A 12,810-nucleotide genomic window follows, 5' to 3' on the forward strand; every position below is an offset into this window, starting at 1 on the left:
CTCTGAAGGTGTGGATTATCTCTGCATGACCCCTGGAGAAGCTGCCCTCTGAAGACATGGGTTGTCTAAGCATGACCCTGTGGGTTTTCTCGGCAGGACCCTGGAGATGCTGCCCTGTCAAGGCGTGTGTTATCTAGGCAGAACCCTGGAGATGCTGCCCTCTAAAGGCATGGGTTATCTATGAAGGACCGTGGAGATTCTGCCCACTGAAGGTGGGGGTAATCTAAGCAGGACCCTGGAGATGCTTCCCTCAGAAGGCGTGGGTTATCTCGGCAGGACCCTGGAGATGCTGCCCTCTGAAGGCATGGGTTATCTATGCAGGACCCTAGAGATGCTGCTGCTGCCCTCTGAAGGGGTGGGTTATCTAGGCAGGATCCTGGAGATGCTGCCTTCTGAAGGCATAGGTTATCTCGGCAGGACCCTGGCAATGCTGCCCTCTGAAGGCATGGGTTATCTAGGCAGGACCCCTGGAGATGCTGCCCTCTGAATGCATGGGTTATCTAGGCAGGACCCCTGGAGATGATGCCCTCTGAAGGCGTGGGTTATCTATGCAGAACCCCTGGAGATGCTGCCCTCTGAATGTGTGGGTTATCTAGGCAGGATCCCTGGATATGCTGCCCTCTGAAGGTGTTGGTTTTCTAGGCAGGACCCCTGGAGATGCTTCCCTCTGAAGGCGTGGGTTATCTAGGCAGGGCCCTGGAGATGCTTCCCTCAGAAGGCGTGGGTTATCTAGGCAGGACCCTGGAGATGCTGCCCCCAGAAGGCATGGGTTATCTATGCAGGACCCTAGAGATGCTGCTGCTGCCCTCTGAAGGCGTGGGTTATCTAGGCAGGATCCTGGAGATGCTGCCTTCTGAAGGCATAGGTTATCTCGGCAGGACGCTGGAGATGCTGCCCTCTGAAGGCGTGGGTTATCTAGGCAGGACCCCTGGAGATGCTGCCCTCTGAAGGCGTGGGTTATCTAGGCAGGATCCTAGAGATGCTGCCTTCTGAAGGCATAGGTTATCTCGGCAGGACCCTGGAGATGCTGCCCTCTGAAGGCGTGGGTTATCTAGGCAGGACCCCTGGAGATGCTGCCCTCTGAATGCATGGGTTATCTAGGCAGGACCCCTGGAGATGATGCCCTCTGAAGGCGTGGGTTATCTAGGCAGGACCCCTGGAGAGGCTGCCCTCTGAATGTGTGGGTTATCTAGGCAGGATCCCTGGATATGCTGCCCTCTGAAGGTGTTGGTTTTCTAGGCAGGACCCCTGGAGATGCTTCCCTCTGAAGGCGTGGGTTATCTAGGCAGGGACCTGGAGATGCTTCCCTCAGAAGGCGTGGGTTATCTAGGCAGGACCCTGGAGATGCTGCCCCCTGAAGGCATGGGTTATCTAGGCAGGATCCTGGAGATGCTGCCTTCTGAAGGCATAGGTTATCTAGGCAGGATCCTGGAGATGCTGTCCTCTGAAGGTGTGCGTTATATAGGCAGGATCCTGGAGATGCTGTCCTCTGAAGGTGTGCGTTATATAGGCAGGATCACTGGAGATGCTGCCTTCTGAAGGCATAGGTTATCTCAGCAGGATCCTGGAGATGCTGCCCTCTGAAGGTGTGGGTTATCTAGGCAGGATCCTGGAGATGCTGCCTTCTGAAGGCATAGGTTATCTAGGCAGGATCCTGGAGATGCTGTCCTCTGAAGGTGTGCGTTATATAGGCAGGATCACTGGAGATGCTGCCTTCTGAAGGCATAGGTTATCTCAGCAGGACCCTGGAGATGCTGCCCTCTGAAGGTGTGGGTTATCTAGGCAGGACGCCTGGAGATGCTGCCCTCTGAATGCATGGGTTATCTAGGCAGGACACCTGGAGATGATGCCCTCTGAAGGTGTGGGTTATCTAGGCAGGACCCGTGGAGATGCTGCCCTCTGAATGTGTGGGTTATCTAGGCAGGACCCCTGGATATGCTGCCCTCTGAAGGTGTGGGTTATCTAGACATGACCCCTGGAGATGCTGCCCTCTGAAGATGTGGATTATCTCTGCATGACCCCTGGAGAAGCTGCCCTCTGAAGGCATGGGTTGTCTAAGCATGACCCTGTGGGTTTTCTCGGCAGGACCCTGGAGATGCTGCCCTGTGAAGGCGTGTGTTATCTAGGAAGAACCCTGGAGATGCTGCCCTCTAAAGGCATGGGTTATCTATGAAGGACCGTGGAGATTCTGCCCTCTGAAGGTGGGGGTAATCTATGCAGGACCCTGGAGATGCTGCCCTCTGAAAGTGTGGGTTATCTAGGCAGGACCCCTGGAGATGCTGCCCTCTGAAGGTGTGGGTTATCTAGGCAGGACCCTAGAGATGCTGCCCTCTGAAGGTGTGGGTTATCTAGGCAGGATCCTGGAGATGCTGCCCTCTGAAGGTATGGGTTATCTAGGCAGGACCCTAGAGATGCTGCCCTCTGAAGGCGTGGGTTATCTAGGCAGGATCCTAGAAATGCTGCCCTCTGAAGACAAGGGTTATCTAGGCAGGACCCCTGGAGATGTTGCCCTCTGAAGGAGTCTGTTATCTAGGCAGGATCTCTGGAGATGCTGCCCTCTGAAGGCATGGGTTATCTAGGCAGGACCCTAGAGATGCTTCCCTCTGAAGGCGTGGGTTATCTAGGCAGGACCCTGGATATGCTTCCCGCTGAAGGTGTAGGTTATCTAGGCAGGAGCCCTGGAAATGCTGTGCCTCTAAAGGAGATGGATTCCAGACACTCAAAAATATTGCCCCTCCCTTGGTGTGTGTTCTGCAAAACAGACCCTTTGGTGCTGACCCCGTTATTCTGTCCTTCCGTAGATAAGAGTTCAGTTGGAGACACCCTCAAATGTGTTAGCGCTTGTGGGGCGCATCTTGTAGGACCTCCCAGGAATGCCTTCCCTTTGGGGGCTGTCACAGACACTAACAACTCTTCTTTGTTTTCAGGCACAGGGACTTCGCTGCTGAGGTCACGGCTGCGGCCTCCCAGGCCATTCTGGTGTCCAACACCAGCTACCAGCTGCTGCACAGTGCCCTGGAGGAGAAGCTGGGGGACAGCGAGGAGCTGGAAGACAGGTAATGGGGGGCCTGGGGAGACTTAAGGCTGGGGGCTGAAGTCAGGAGGTGTAGTACTGAAAGAGAAAGGGGACCCTAGAGTGTGCATTCTAGCAAACCAACTATATTGCAAACTGGAATGTCCAGCGGTCAAAGTGTACAAAAGGAAGCAGTATAACTATGTTCCTTGGTGGCCCCCCCAGGCTCCCCAAAAACCCCATGGCCACGCCCCCTTCCACACTCAATCCAAACTCCCAAACACACCTGCTGTTTAAGGGAATGTTCAGTGCAGTGCACTGAAGTGCAAGTTTCAACTTCTTTCTACACTTTAAATTTTAAAACTAAACAATTTAATAGCTTCTATTTAAATTCAAAGTATAGGAACAGTAACATTTTAAAGTGAGCAGAGTAGCAAGGCTCCCAACCGCTCCCGTCCTATTCAACCACTGGAAATGTGGTCAGCGTAGGAGTCCATTAGGTAGTACCGAGGGCAAAGTGATAACGGTAGGGGGACAATCTGAACATCAGCCAATCAGACTGCACTAGGGATGGTCGAGCAGAGCCCTCTGTACAGAAGGGGTTCTGGGGTGCTGATGTGACACACCCCCCTTTCCAGTCCAGGCTAAATCTGTTCAGATCTATTGGCAGAGGGTGGAAAGTAGAGCATGGGGGGAGGGATTGTGGGGGAGCGGTCTGTGAAGAGGATTCCAAAAGGAGCCCAGCATTGGCCTAACAGAGCTGAAGAACCTCATCACCACAGACATACCCCCAGCAGAGCATCACCCGAGAGCTCTCCAGTCCCCTCAACGCCACAGACATCCCCCCAGCAGAGCATCACCCGAGAGCTCTCCAGTCCCCTCAGCACCACAGACATCCCCCCGGCAGAGCATCACCCGAGAACTCTCCAGTCCCCTCAACGCCACAGACCTCCCCCCAGTAGAGCATCACCCGAGAGCTCTCCAGTCCCCTCAACGCCACAGACATCCCCCCAGCAGAGCATCACCCGAGAGCTCTCCAGTCCCCTCAGTGCCACAGACATCCCCCCGGCAGAGCATCACCCGAGAGCTCTCCAGTCCCCTCAGCGCCACAGACATCCCCACAGCAGAGCATCACCCAAGAGCTCTCCAGTCCCCTCAGCACCGCATACATGCCCACAGCAGAGCATCACCCAAGAGCTCTCCAGTCCCAAAAAGCACCACAGACATCCCACAGCAAAGCATCACCGGAGAGCTCTCCAGTTCCCTCAGCACAACAGACATCCCCACAGCAGAGCATCTCCCGAGAGCTCTCCAGTCCCCTCATCACCACAGACACCCCCACAGCAGAGCATCACCCGAGAGCTCTCCAGTCCCCTCAGCACCACAGACATCCTCACAGCAGCGCATCACCCAAGAGCTCTCCAGTCCTCTCAGCACCACAAAGATCCCCACAGCAGAGCATCACCGAGAGCTCTCCAGTCCCCTCAGCGCCACAGACATCCCCCGAGCAGAGCATCACCCGAGAGCTCCCCAGTCCCCTCAGCACCACAGACATGCCCACAGCAGAGCATCACCCAAGAGCTCTCCAGTCCCAAAAAGCACCACAGACATCCCCACAGCAGAGCATCACCCGAGAGCTCTCCAGTCCCCTCAGCACCACAGACATCCCCACAGCAGAGCAATACCTGAGAGCTCTCCAGCCCCCTCAACACCACAAACATCCCCACAGCAGAGCATCACCCGAGAGCTCTCCAGTTCAATCAGCACCACAGACATCCCCCCAGCAGAGCATCACCCGACAGCTCTCCAGTCCCCTCAGCGCCACAGACATCCCCACAGCAGAGCATCACCCGAGAGCTCTCCAGTCCCCTCAGCACCACAGACATCCACACAGCAGAGCATCACCCGAGAGCTCTCCAGTCCCCTCAGCACCACAGACATCCTCACAGCAGAGCATCACCCAAGGGCTATCCAGTCCTCTAAGCACCACAAAGATCCCCACAACAGAGCATTACCCAAGAGCTCTCCAGTCCGCTCAGCACCACAGACATCCCCACAGCAGAGCATCACCCGAGAGCTCTCCAGTCCCCTCAGCACCACAGACATCCACACAGCAGAGCATCACCCGAGAGCTCTCCAGTCCCCTCAGCACCACAGACATCCTCACAGCAGAGCACCACCCAAGAGCTCTTCAGTCCTCTCAGCACCACAAAGATCCCCACAGCAGAGCATCACCCGAAGGCCCTCCAGTCCCCTCAGCAACACAGACATCCCCACAGCAGAGCATCACCCGAGAGCTCTCCAGTCCCCTCATCACCACAGACATACCCCCAGCAGAGCATCACCCAAGAGCTCTCCAGACCCAAAAAAGCACCACAGACATCCCCACAGCAGAGCATCATCCGAGAGCTCTGCGGGCCCAAAAAGCACCACAGACATCCCCACAGCAGAGCATCACCCGAGAGCTCTCCAGGCCCAAAAAGCACCACAGACATCCCCACAGCAGAGCATTACCCGAAAGCTCTCCAGTCCCCTCAGCACCACAAACATCCCCACAACAGAGCATCACCCGAGAGCTCTGCAGTCCCCTCAGCACCATAGACATCCCCACAGCATAGCATCACCGAGAGCTCTCCAGTCCCCTCAGCACCACAGACATCCCCACAGCAGAGCATCACCGAGAGTTCTCCAGTCCCCTCAGCACCACATACATCCCCACATCAGAGCATCACCTGAGAGCTCTCCAGTCCCCTCAGCATCACAGACCTCCCCACAGCAGAGGATCACCTGAGAGCTCTACAATCGCCTCAGCACCAGAAATGCCCCCAATGCAGAGCATCATCCGAGAGCTCTCCAGTCCCCTCAGCATCACAGACATCCCCACAGCAGAGCATCACCCAAGAGCTCTCCAGTCCCCTCAGCACCACAGACATCCCCACAGCAGAGCATCACCCAAGAGCTCTCCAGTCCCAAAAAGCACCACAGACATTCCCACAGCAGAGCATAACCCGAGAGCTCTCCAGTTCCCTCAGCACCACAGACATCCTCACAGCAGAGCATCACCCAAGGGCTCTCCAGTCCTCTCAGCAACACAAAGATCCCCACAGCAGAGCATTACCCGAGAGCTCTCCAGTCCCCTCAGCACAACAGACATCCCACAACAGAGCATCTCCCGAGAGCTCTACAGTCCCCTCAGCACCACAGACATCCCCACAGCAGACCATCACCAGAGAGCTCTCCAGTCCCCTCAGCACCACAGACACCCCCACAGCAGACCATCACCAGAGAGCTCTCCAGTCCCCTCAGCACTACAGACATCCCCACAACAGAGCATCACCCGAGAGCTCTCCAGTCCCCTCAGCACCACAGACCTCCCCACAGAAGAGCATCACCAGAGAGTTCTGAAGTCCCTTTAGCACCACAGACATCCCCACAGCAGAGCATCACCTGAGAGCTCTCCATTCCCCTCAGCACCACAGACATCCCACAGCACAGCATCACCCAAGAGCTCTCCAGTCCCCTCAGCACCACAGACATCCCCACAGCAGAGCATCACTTAGAGCTCTCCAGTCGCTTCAGCACCACAGACATCCCCACAGCAGAGCATCACCCCAGAGCTCTCCAGTCCCCTCACCACCACAGACATCCCCACAGCAGAGCAGCACCCGAGAGCTCTCCAGTCTCCTGAGCACCACAGACATCCCCACAGCAGAGAATCACCCGAGAGCTCTCCAGTCCCCTCAGCACCACAGACACCCCCACAGCAGAGAATCACCCAAGAGCTCTCCAGTCCCCTCAGCACCACAGACATCCCCACAGCAGAGCATCACTTAGAGCTCTCCAGACCCTTCAGCACCACAGACATCCCCACAGCAGAGCATCACCCCAGAGCTCTCCAGTCCCCTCACCACCACAGACATCCCCACAGCAGAGCAGCACCAGAGAGCTCTCCAGTCTCCTGAGCACCACAGACATCCCCACAGCAGAGAATCACCCGAGAGCTCTCCAGTCCCCTCACCACCACAGACATCCCCACAGCAGAGCAGCACCCGAGAGCTCTCCAGTCTCCTGAGCACCACAGACATCCCCACAGCAGAGAATCACCCGAGAGCTCTCCAGTCCCCTCAGCACCACAGACATCCCCACAGCAGAGCATCACCCGAGAGCTCTCCAGTCCCCTCAGCACCACAGACATCCACACAGCAGAGCATCACCCGAGAGCTCTCCAGTCCCCTCAGCACCACAGACATCCTCACAGCAGAGCACCACCCAAGAGCTCTTCAGTCCTCTCAGCACCACAAAGATCCCCACAGCAGAGCATCACCCGAAGGCCCTCCAGTCCCCTCAGCAACACAGACATCCCCACAGCAGAGCATCACCCGAGAGCTCTCCAGTCCCCTCATCACCACAGACATACCCCCAGCAGAGCATCACCCAAGAGCTCTCCAGACCCAAAAAAGCACCACAGACATCCCCACAGCAGAGCATCATCCGAGAGCTCTGCGGGCCCAAAAAGCACCACAGACATCCCCACAGCAGAGCATCACCCGAGAGCTCTCCAGGCCCAAAAAGCACCACAGACATCCCCACAGCAGAGCATTACCCGAAAGCTCTCCAGTCCCCTCAGCACCACAAACATCCCCACAACAGAGCATCACCCGAGAGCTCTGCAGTCCCCTCAGCACCATAGACATCCCCACAGCATAGCATCACCGAGAGCTCTCCAGTCCCCTCAGCACCACAGACATCCCCACAGCAGAGCATCACCGAGAGTTCTCCAGTCCCCTCAGCACCACATACATCCCCACATCAGAGCATCACCTGAGAGCTCTCCAGTCCCCTCAGCATCACAGACCTCCCCACAGCAGAGGATCACCTGAGAGCTCTACAATCGCCTCAGCACCAGAAATGCCCCCAATGCAGAGCATCATCCGAGAGCTCTCCAGTCCCCTCAGCATCACAGACATCCCCACAGCAGAGCATCACCCAAGAGCTCTCCAGTCCCCTCAGCACCACAGACATCCCCACAGCAGAGCATCACCCAAGAGCTCTCCAGTCCCAAAAAGCACCACAGACATTCCCACAGCAGAGCATAACCCGAGAGCTCTCCAGTTCCCTCAGCACCACAGACATCCTCACAGCAGAGCATCACCCAAGGGCTCTCCAGTCCTCTCAGCAACACAAAGATCCCCACAGCAGAGCATTACCCGAGAGCTCTCCAGTCCCCTCAGCACAACAGACATCCCACAACAGAGCATCTCCCGAGAGCTCTACAGTCCCCTCAGCACCACAGACATCCCCACAGCAGACCATCACCAGAGAGCTCTCCAGTCCCCTCAGCACCACAGACACCCCCACAGCAGACCATCACCAGAGAGCTCTCCAGTCCCCTCAGCACTACAGACATCCCCACAACAGAGCATCACCCGAGAGCTCTCCAGTCCCCTCAGCACCACAGACCTCCCCACAGAAGAGCATCACCAGAGAGTTCTGAAGTCCCTTTAGCACCACAGACATCCCCACAGCAGAGCATCACCTGAGAGCTCTCCATTCCCCTCAGCACCACAGACATCCCACAGCACAGCATCACCCAAGAGCTCTCCAGTCCCCTCAGCACCACAGACATCCCCACAGCAGAGCATCACTTAGAGCTCTCCAGTCGCTTCAGCACCACAGACATCCCCACAGCAGAGCATCACCCCAGAGCTCTCCAGTCCCCTCACCACCACAGACATCCCCACAGCAGAGCAGCACCCGAGAGCTCTCCAGTCTCCTGAGCACCACAGACATCCCCACAGCAGAGAATCACCCGAGAGCTCTCCAGTCCCCTCAGCACCACAGACACCCCCACAGCAGAGAATCACCCAAGAGCTCTCCAGTCCCCTCAGCACCACAGACATCCCCACAGCAGAGCATCACTTAGAGCTCTCCAGACCCTTCAGCACCACAGACATCCCCACAGCAGAGCATCACCCCAGAGCTCTCCAGTCCCCTCACCACCACAGACATCCCCACAGCAGAGCAGCACCAGAGAGCTCTCCAGTCTCCTGAGCACCACAGACATCCCCACAGCAGAGAATCACCCGAGAGCTCTCCAGTCCCCTCAGCACCACAGACACCCCCACAGCAGAGAATCACCCAAGAGCTCTCCAGTCCCCTCAGCACCACAGACATCCCCACAGCAGAGCATCACTTAGAGCTCTCCAGTCCCTTCAGCACCACAGACATCCCCACAGCAGAGCATCACCCCAGAGCTCTCCAGTCCCCTCACCACCACAGACATCCCCACAGCAGAGCATCACCCCAGAGCTCTCCAGTCCCCTCACCACCACAGACATCCCCACAGCAGAGCAGCACCCGAGAGCTCTCCAGTCTCCTGAGCACCACAGACATCCCCACAGCATAGAATCACCCGAGAGCTCTCCAGTCTCCTGAGCACCACAGACATCCCCACAGCAGAGAATCACCCGAGAGCTCTCCAGTCCCCTCAGCACCACAGACATCCCCACAGCAGAGCATCACTTAGAGTTCTCCAGTCCCTTCAGCACCTCAGACATCCCCACAGCAGAGCATCACCCCAGAGCTCTCCAGTCCCCTCACCACCACAGACATCCCCACAGCAGAGCAGCACCCGAGAGCTCTCCAGTCTCCTGAGCACCACAGACATACCCACAGCAGAGAATCACCCGAGAGCTCTCCAGTCCCCTCAGCACCACAGACACCCCCACAGCAGAGAATCACCCAAGAGCTCTCCAGTCCCCTCAGCACCACAGACATCCCCACAGCAGAGCATCACTTAGAGCTCTCCAGTCCCTTCAGCACCACAGACATCCCCACAGCAGAGCATCACCCCAGAGCTCTCCAGTCCCCTCACCACCACAGACATCCCCACAGCAGAGCATCACCCCAGAGCTCTCCAGTCCCCTCACCACCACAGACATCCCCACAGCAGAGCAGCACCCGAGAGCTCTCCAGTCTCCTGAGCACCACAGACATCCCCACAGCAGAGAATCACCCGAGAGCTCTCCAGTCCCCTCAGCACCACAGACATCTCCTAGCAGAGCATCACTCAAGAGAGCTCCAGTCCCATCAGCACCACAGTCATCCCCACAGCAGAGCATCACCCCAGAGCTCTCCAGTCCCCTCACCACCACAGACATCCCCACAGCAGAGCAGCACCCGAGAGCTCTCCAGTCTCCTGAGCACCACAGACATCCCCACAGCAGAGAATCACCCGAGAGCTCTCCAGTCCCCTCAGCACCACAGACACCCCCACAGCAGAGAATCACCCAAGAGCTCTCCAGTCCCCTCAGCACCACAGACATCCCCACAGCAGAGCATCACTTAGAGCTCTCCAGACCCTTCAGCACCACAGACATCCCCACAGCAGAGCATCACCCCAGAGCTCTCCAGTCCCCTCACCACCACAGACATCCCCACAGCAGAGCAGCACCAGAGAGCTCTCCAGTCTCCTGAGCACCACAGACATCCCCACAGCAGAGCATCACTTAGAGCTCTCCAGTCCCTTCAGCACCACAGACATCCCCACAGCAGAGCATCACCCCAGAGCTCTCCAGTCCCCTCACCACCACAGACATCCCCACAGCAGAGCATCACCCCAGAGCTCTCCAGTCCCCTCACCACCACAGACATCCCCACAGCAGAGCAGCACCCGAGAGCTCTCCAGTCTCCTGAGCACCACAGACATCCCCACAGCAGAGAATCACCCGAGAGCTCTCCAGTCCCCTCAGCACCACAGACATCTCCTAGCAGAGCATCACTCAAGAGAGCTCCAGTCCCATCAGCACCACAGTCATCCCCACAGCAGAGCATCACCCCAGAGCTCTCCAGTCCCCTCACCACCACAGACATCCCCACAGCAGAGCAGCACCCGAGAGCTCTCCAGTCTCCTGAGCACCACAGACATCCCCACAGCAGAGAATCACCCGAGAGCTCTCCAGTCCCCTCAGCACCACAGACACCCCCACAGCAGAGAATCACCCAAGAGCTCTCCAGTCCCCTCAGCACCACAGACATCCCCACAGCAGAGCATCACTTAGAGCTCTCCAGACCCTTCAGCACCACAGACATCCCCACAGCAGAGCATCACCCCAGAGCTCTCCAGTCCCCTCACCACCACAGACATCCCCACAGCAGAGCAGCACCAGAGAGCTCTCCAGTCTCCTGAGCACCACAGACATCCCCACAGCAGAGAATCACCCGAGAGCTCTCCAGTCCCCTCAGCACCACAGACGCCCCCACAGCAGAGAATCACCCAAGAGCTCTCCAGTCCCCTCAGCACCACAGACATCCCCACAGCAGAGCATCACTTAGAGCTCTCCAGTCCCTTCAGCACCACAGACATCCCCACAGCAGAGCATCACCCCAGAGCTCTCCAGTCCCCTCACCACCACAGACATCCCCACAGCAGAGCATCACCCCAGAGCTCTCCAGTCCCCTCACCACCACAGACATCCCCACAGCAGAGCAGCACCCGAGAGCTCTCCAGTCTCCTGAGCACCACAGACATCCCCACAGCATAGAATCACCCGAGAGCTCTCCAGTCTCCTGAGCACCACAGACATCCCCACAGCAGAGAATCACCCGAGAGCTCTCCAGTCCCCTCAGCACCACAGACATCCCCACAGCAGAGCATCACTTAGAGTTCTCCAGTCCCTTCAGCACCTCAGACATCCCCACAGCAGAGCATCACCCCAGAGCTCTCCAGTCCCCTCTCCACCACAGACATCCCCACAGCAGAGCAGCACCCGAGAGCTCTCCAGTCTCCTGAGCACCACAGACATCCCCACAGCAGAGAATCACCCGAGAGCTCTCCAGTCCCCTCAGCACCACAGACACCCCCACAGCAGAGAATCACCCAAGAGCTCTCCAGTCCCCTCAGCACCACAGACATCCCCACAGCAGAGCATCACTTAGAGCTCTCCAGTCCCTTCAGCACCACAGACATCCCCACAGCAGAGCATCACCCCAGAGCTCTCCAGTCCCCTCACCACCACAGACATCCCCACAGCAGAGCATCACCCCAGAGCTCTCCAGTCCCCTCAGCACCACAGACATCCCCACAACAGAGCATCACCCAAGAGCTCTCCAGTCCCCTCAGCACCACAGACATCCCCACAGCAGAGCATCACTTAGAGCTCTCCAGTCCCTTCAGCACCACAGACATCCCCACAGCAGAGCATCACCCCAGAGCTCTCCAGTCCCCTCACCACCACAGACATCCCCACAGCAGACCATCACCAGAGAGCTCTCCAGTCCCCTCAGCACCACAGACACCCCCACAGCAGACCATCACCAGAGAGCTCTCCAGTCCCCTCAGCACTACAGACATCCCCACAACAGAGCATCACCCGAGAGCTCTCCAGTCCCCTCAGCACCACAGACCTCCCCGCAGAAGAGCATCACCAGAGAGTTCTGAAGTCCCTTTAGCACCACAGACATCCCCACAGCAGAGCATCACCTGAGAGCTCTCCAGTCCCCTCAGCACCACAGACATCCCACAGCACAGCATCACCCAAGAGCTCTCCAGTCCCCTCAGCACCACAGACATCCCCACAGCAGAGCATCACTTAGAGCTCTCCAGTCCCTTCAGCACCACAGACATCCCCACAGCAGAGCATCACCCCAGAGCTCTCCAGTCCCCTCACCACCACAGACATCCCCACAGCAGAGCAGCACCCGAGAGCTCTCCAGTCTCCTGAGCACCACAGACATCCCCACAGCAGAGAATCACCCGAGAGCTCTCCAGTCCCCTCAGCACCACAGACACCCCCACA

General features: G+C 57.6%; 1 protein-coding gene across 1 annotated transcript in view; it reads left to right on the forward strand.

The window, feature by feature from the left end:
- Positions 1-12,810, forward strand: part of LAMC3 (laminin subunit gamma 3) — a 1,037,231-nt gene that overhangs the window by 768,848 nt on the left and 255,573 nt on the right. Inside the window, exon 21 of the mRNA XM_069609277.1 lies at positions 2,928-3,056. Coding sequence (XP_069465378.1) covers positions 2,928-3,056 — 129 coding nt within the window. The remainder of the gene's footprint in view (positions 1-2,927; positions 3,057-12,810) is intronic.

This window comes from Ambystoma mexicanum, chromosome 8 (genome assembly GCF_040938575.1).
Source record: "Ambystoma mexicanum isolate Mex_15411 chromosome 8, UKY_AmexF1_1, whole genome shotgun sequence".
Taxonomy (NCBI): domain Eukaryota; kingdom Metazoa; phylum Chordata; class Amphibia; order Caudata; family Ambystomatidae; genus Ambystoma; species Ambystoma mexicanum.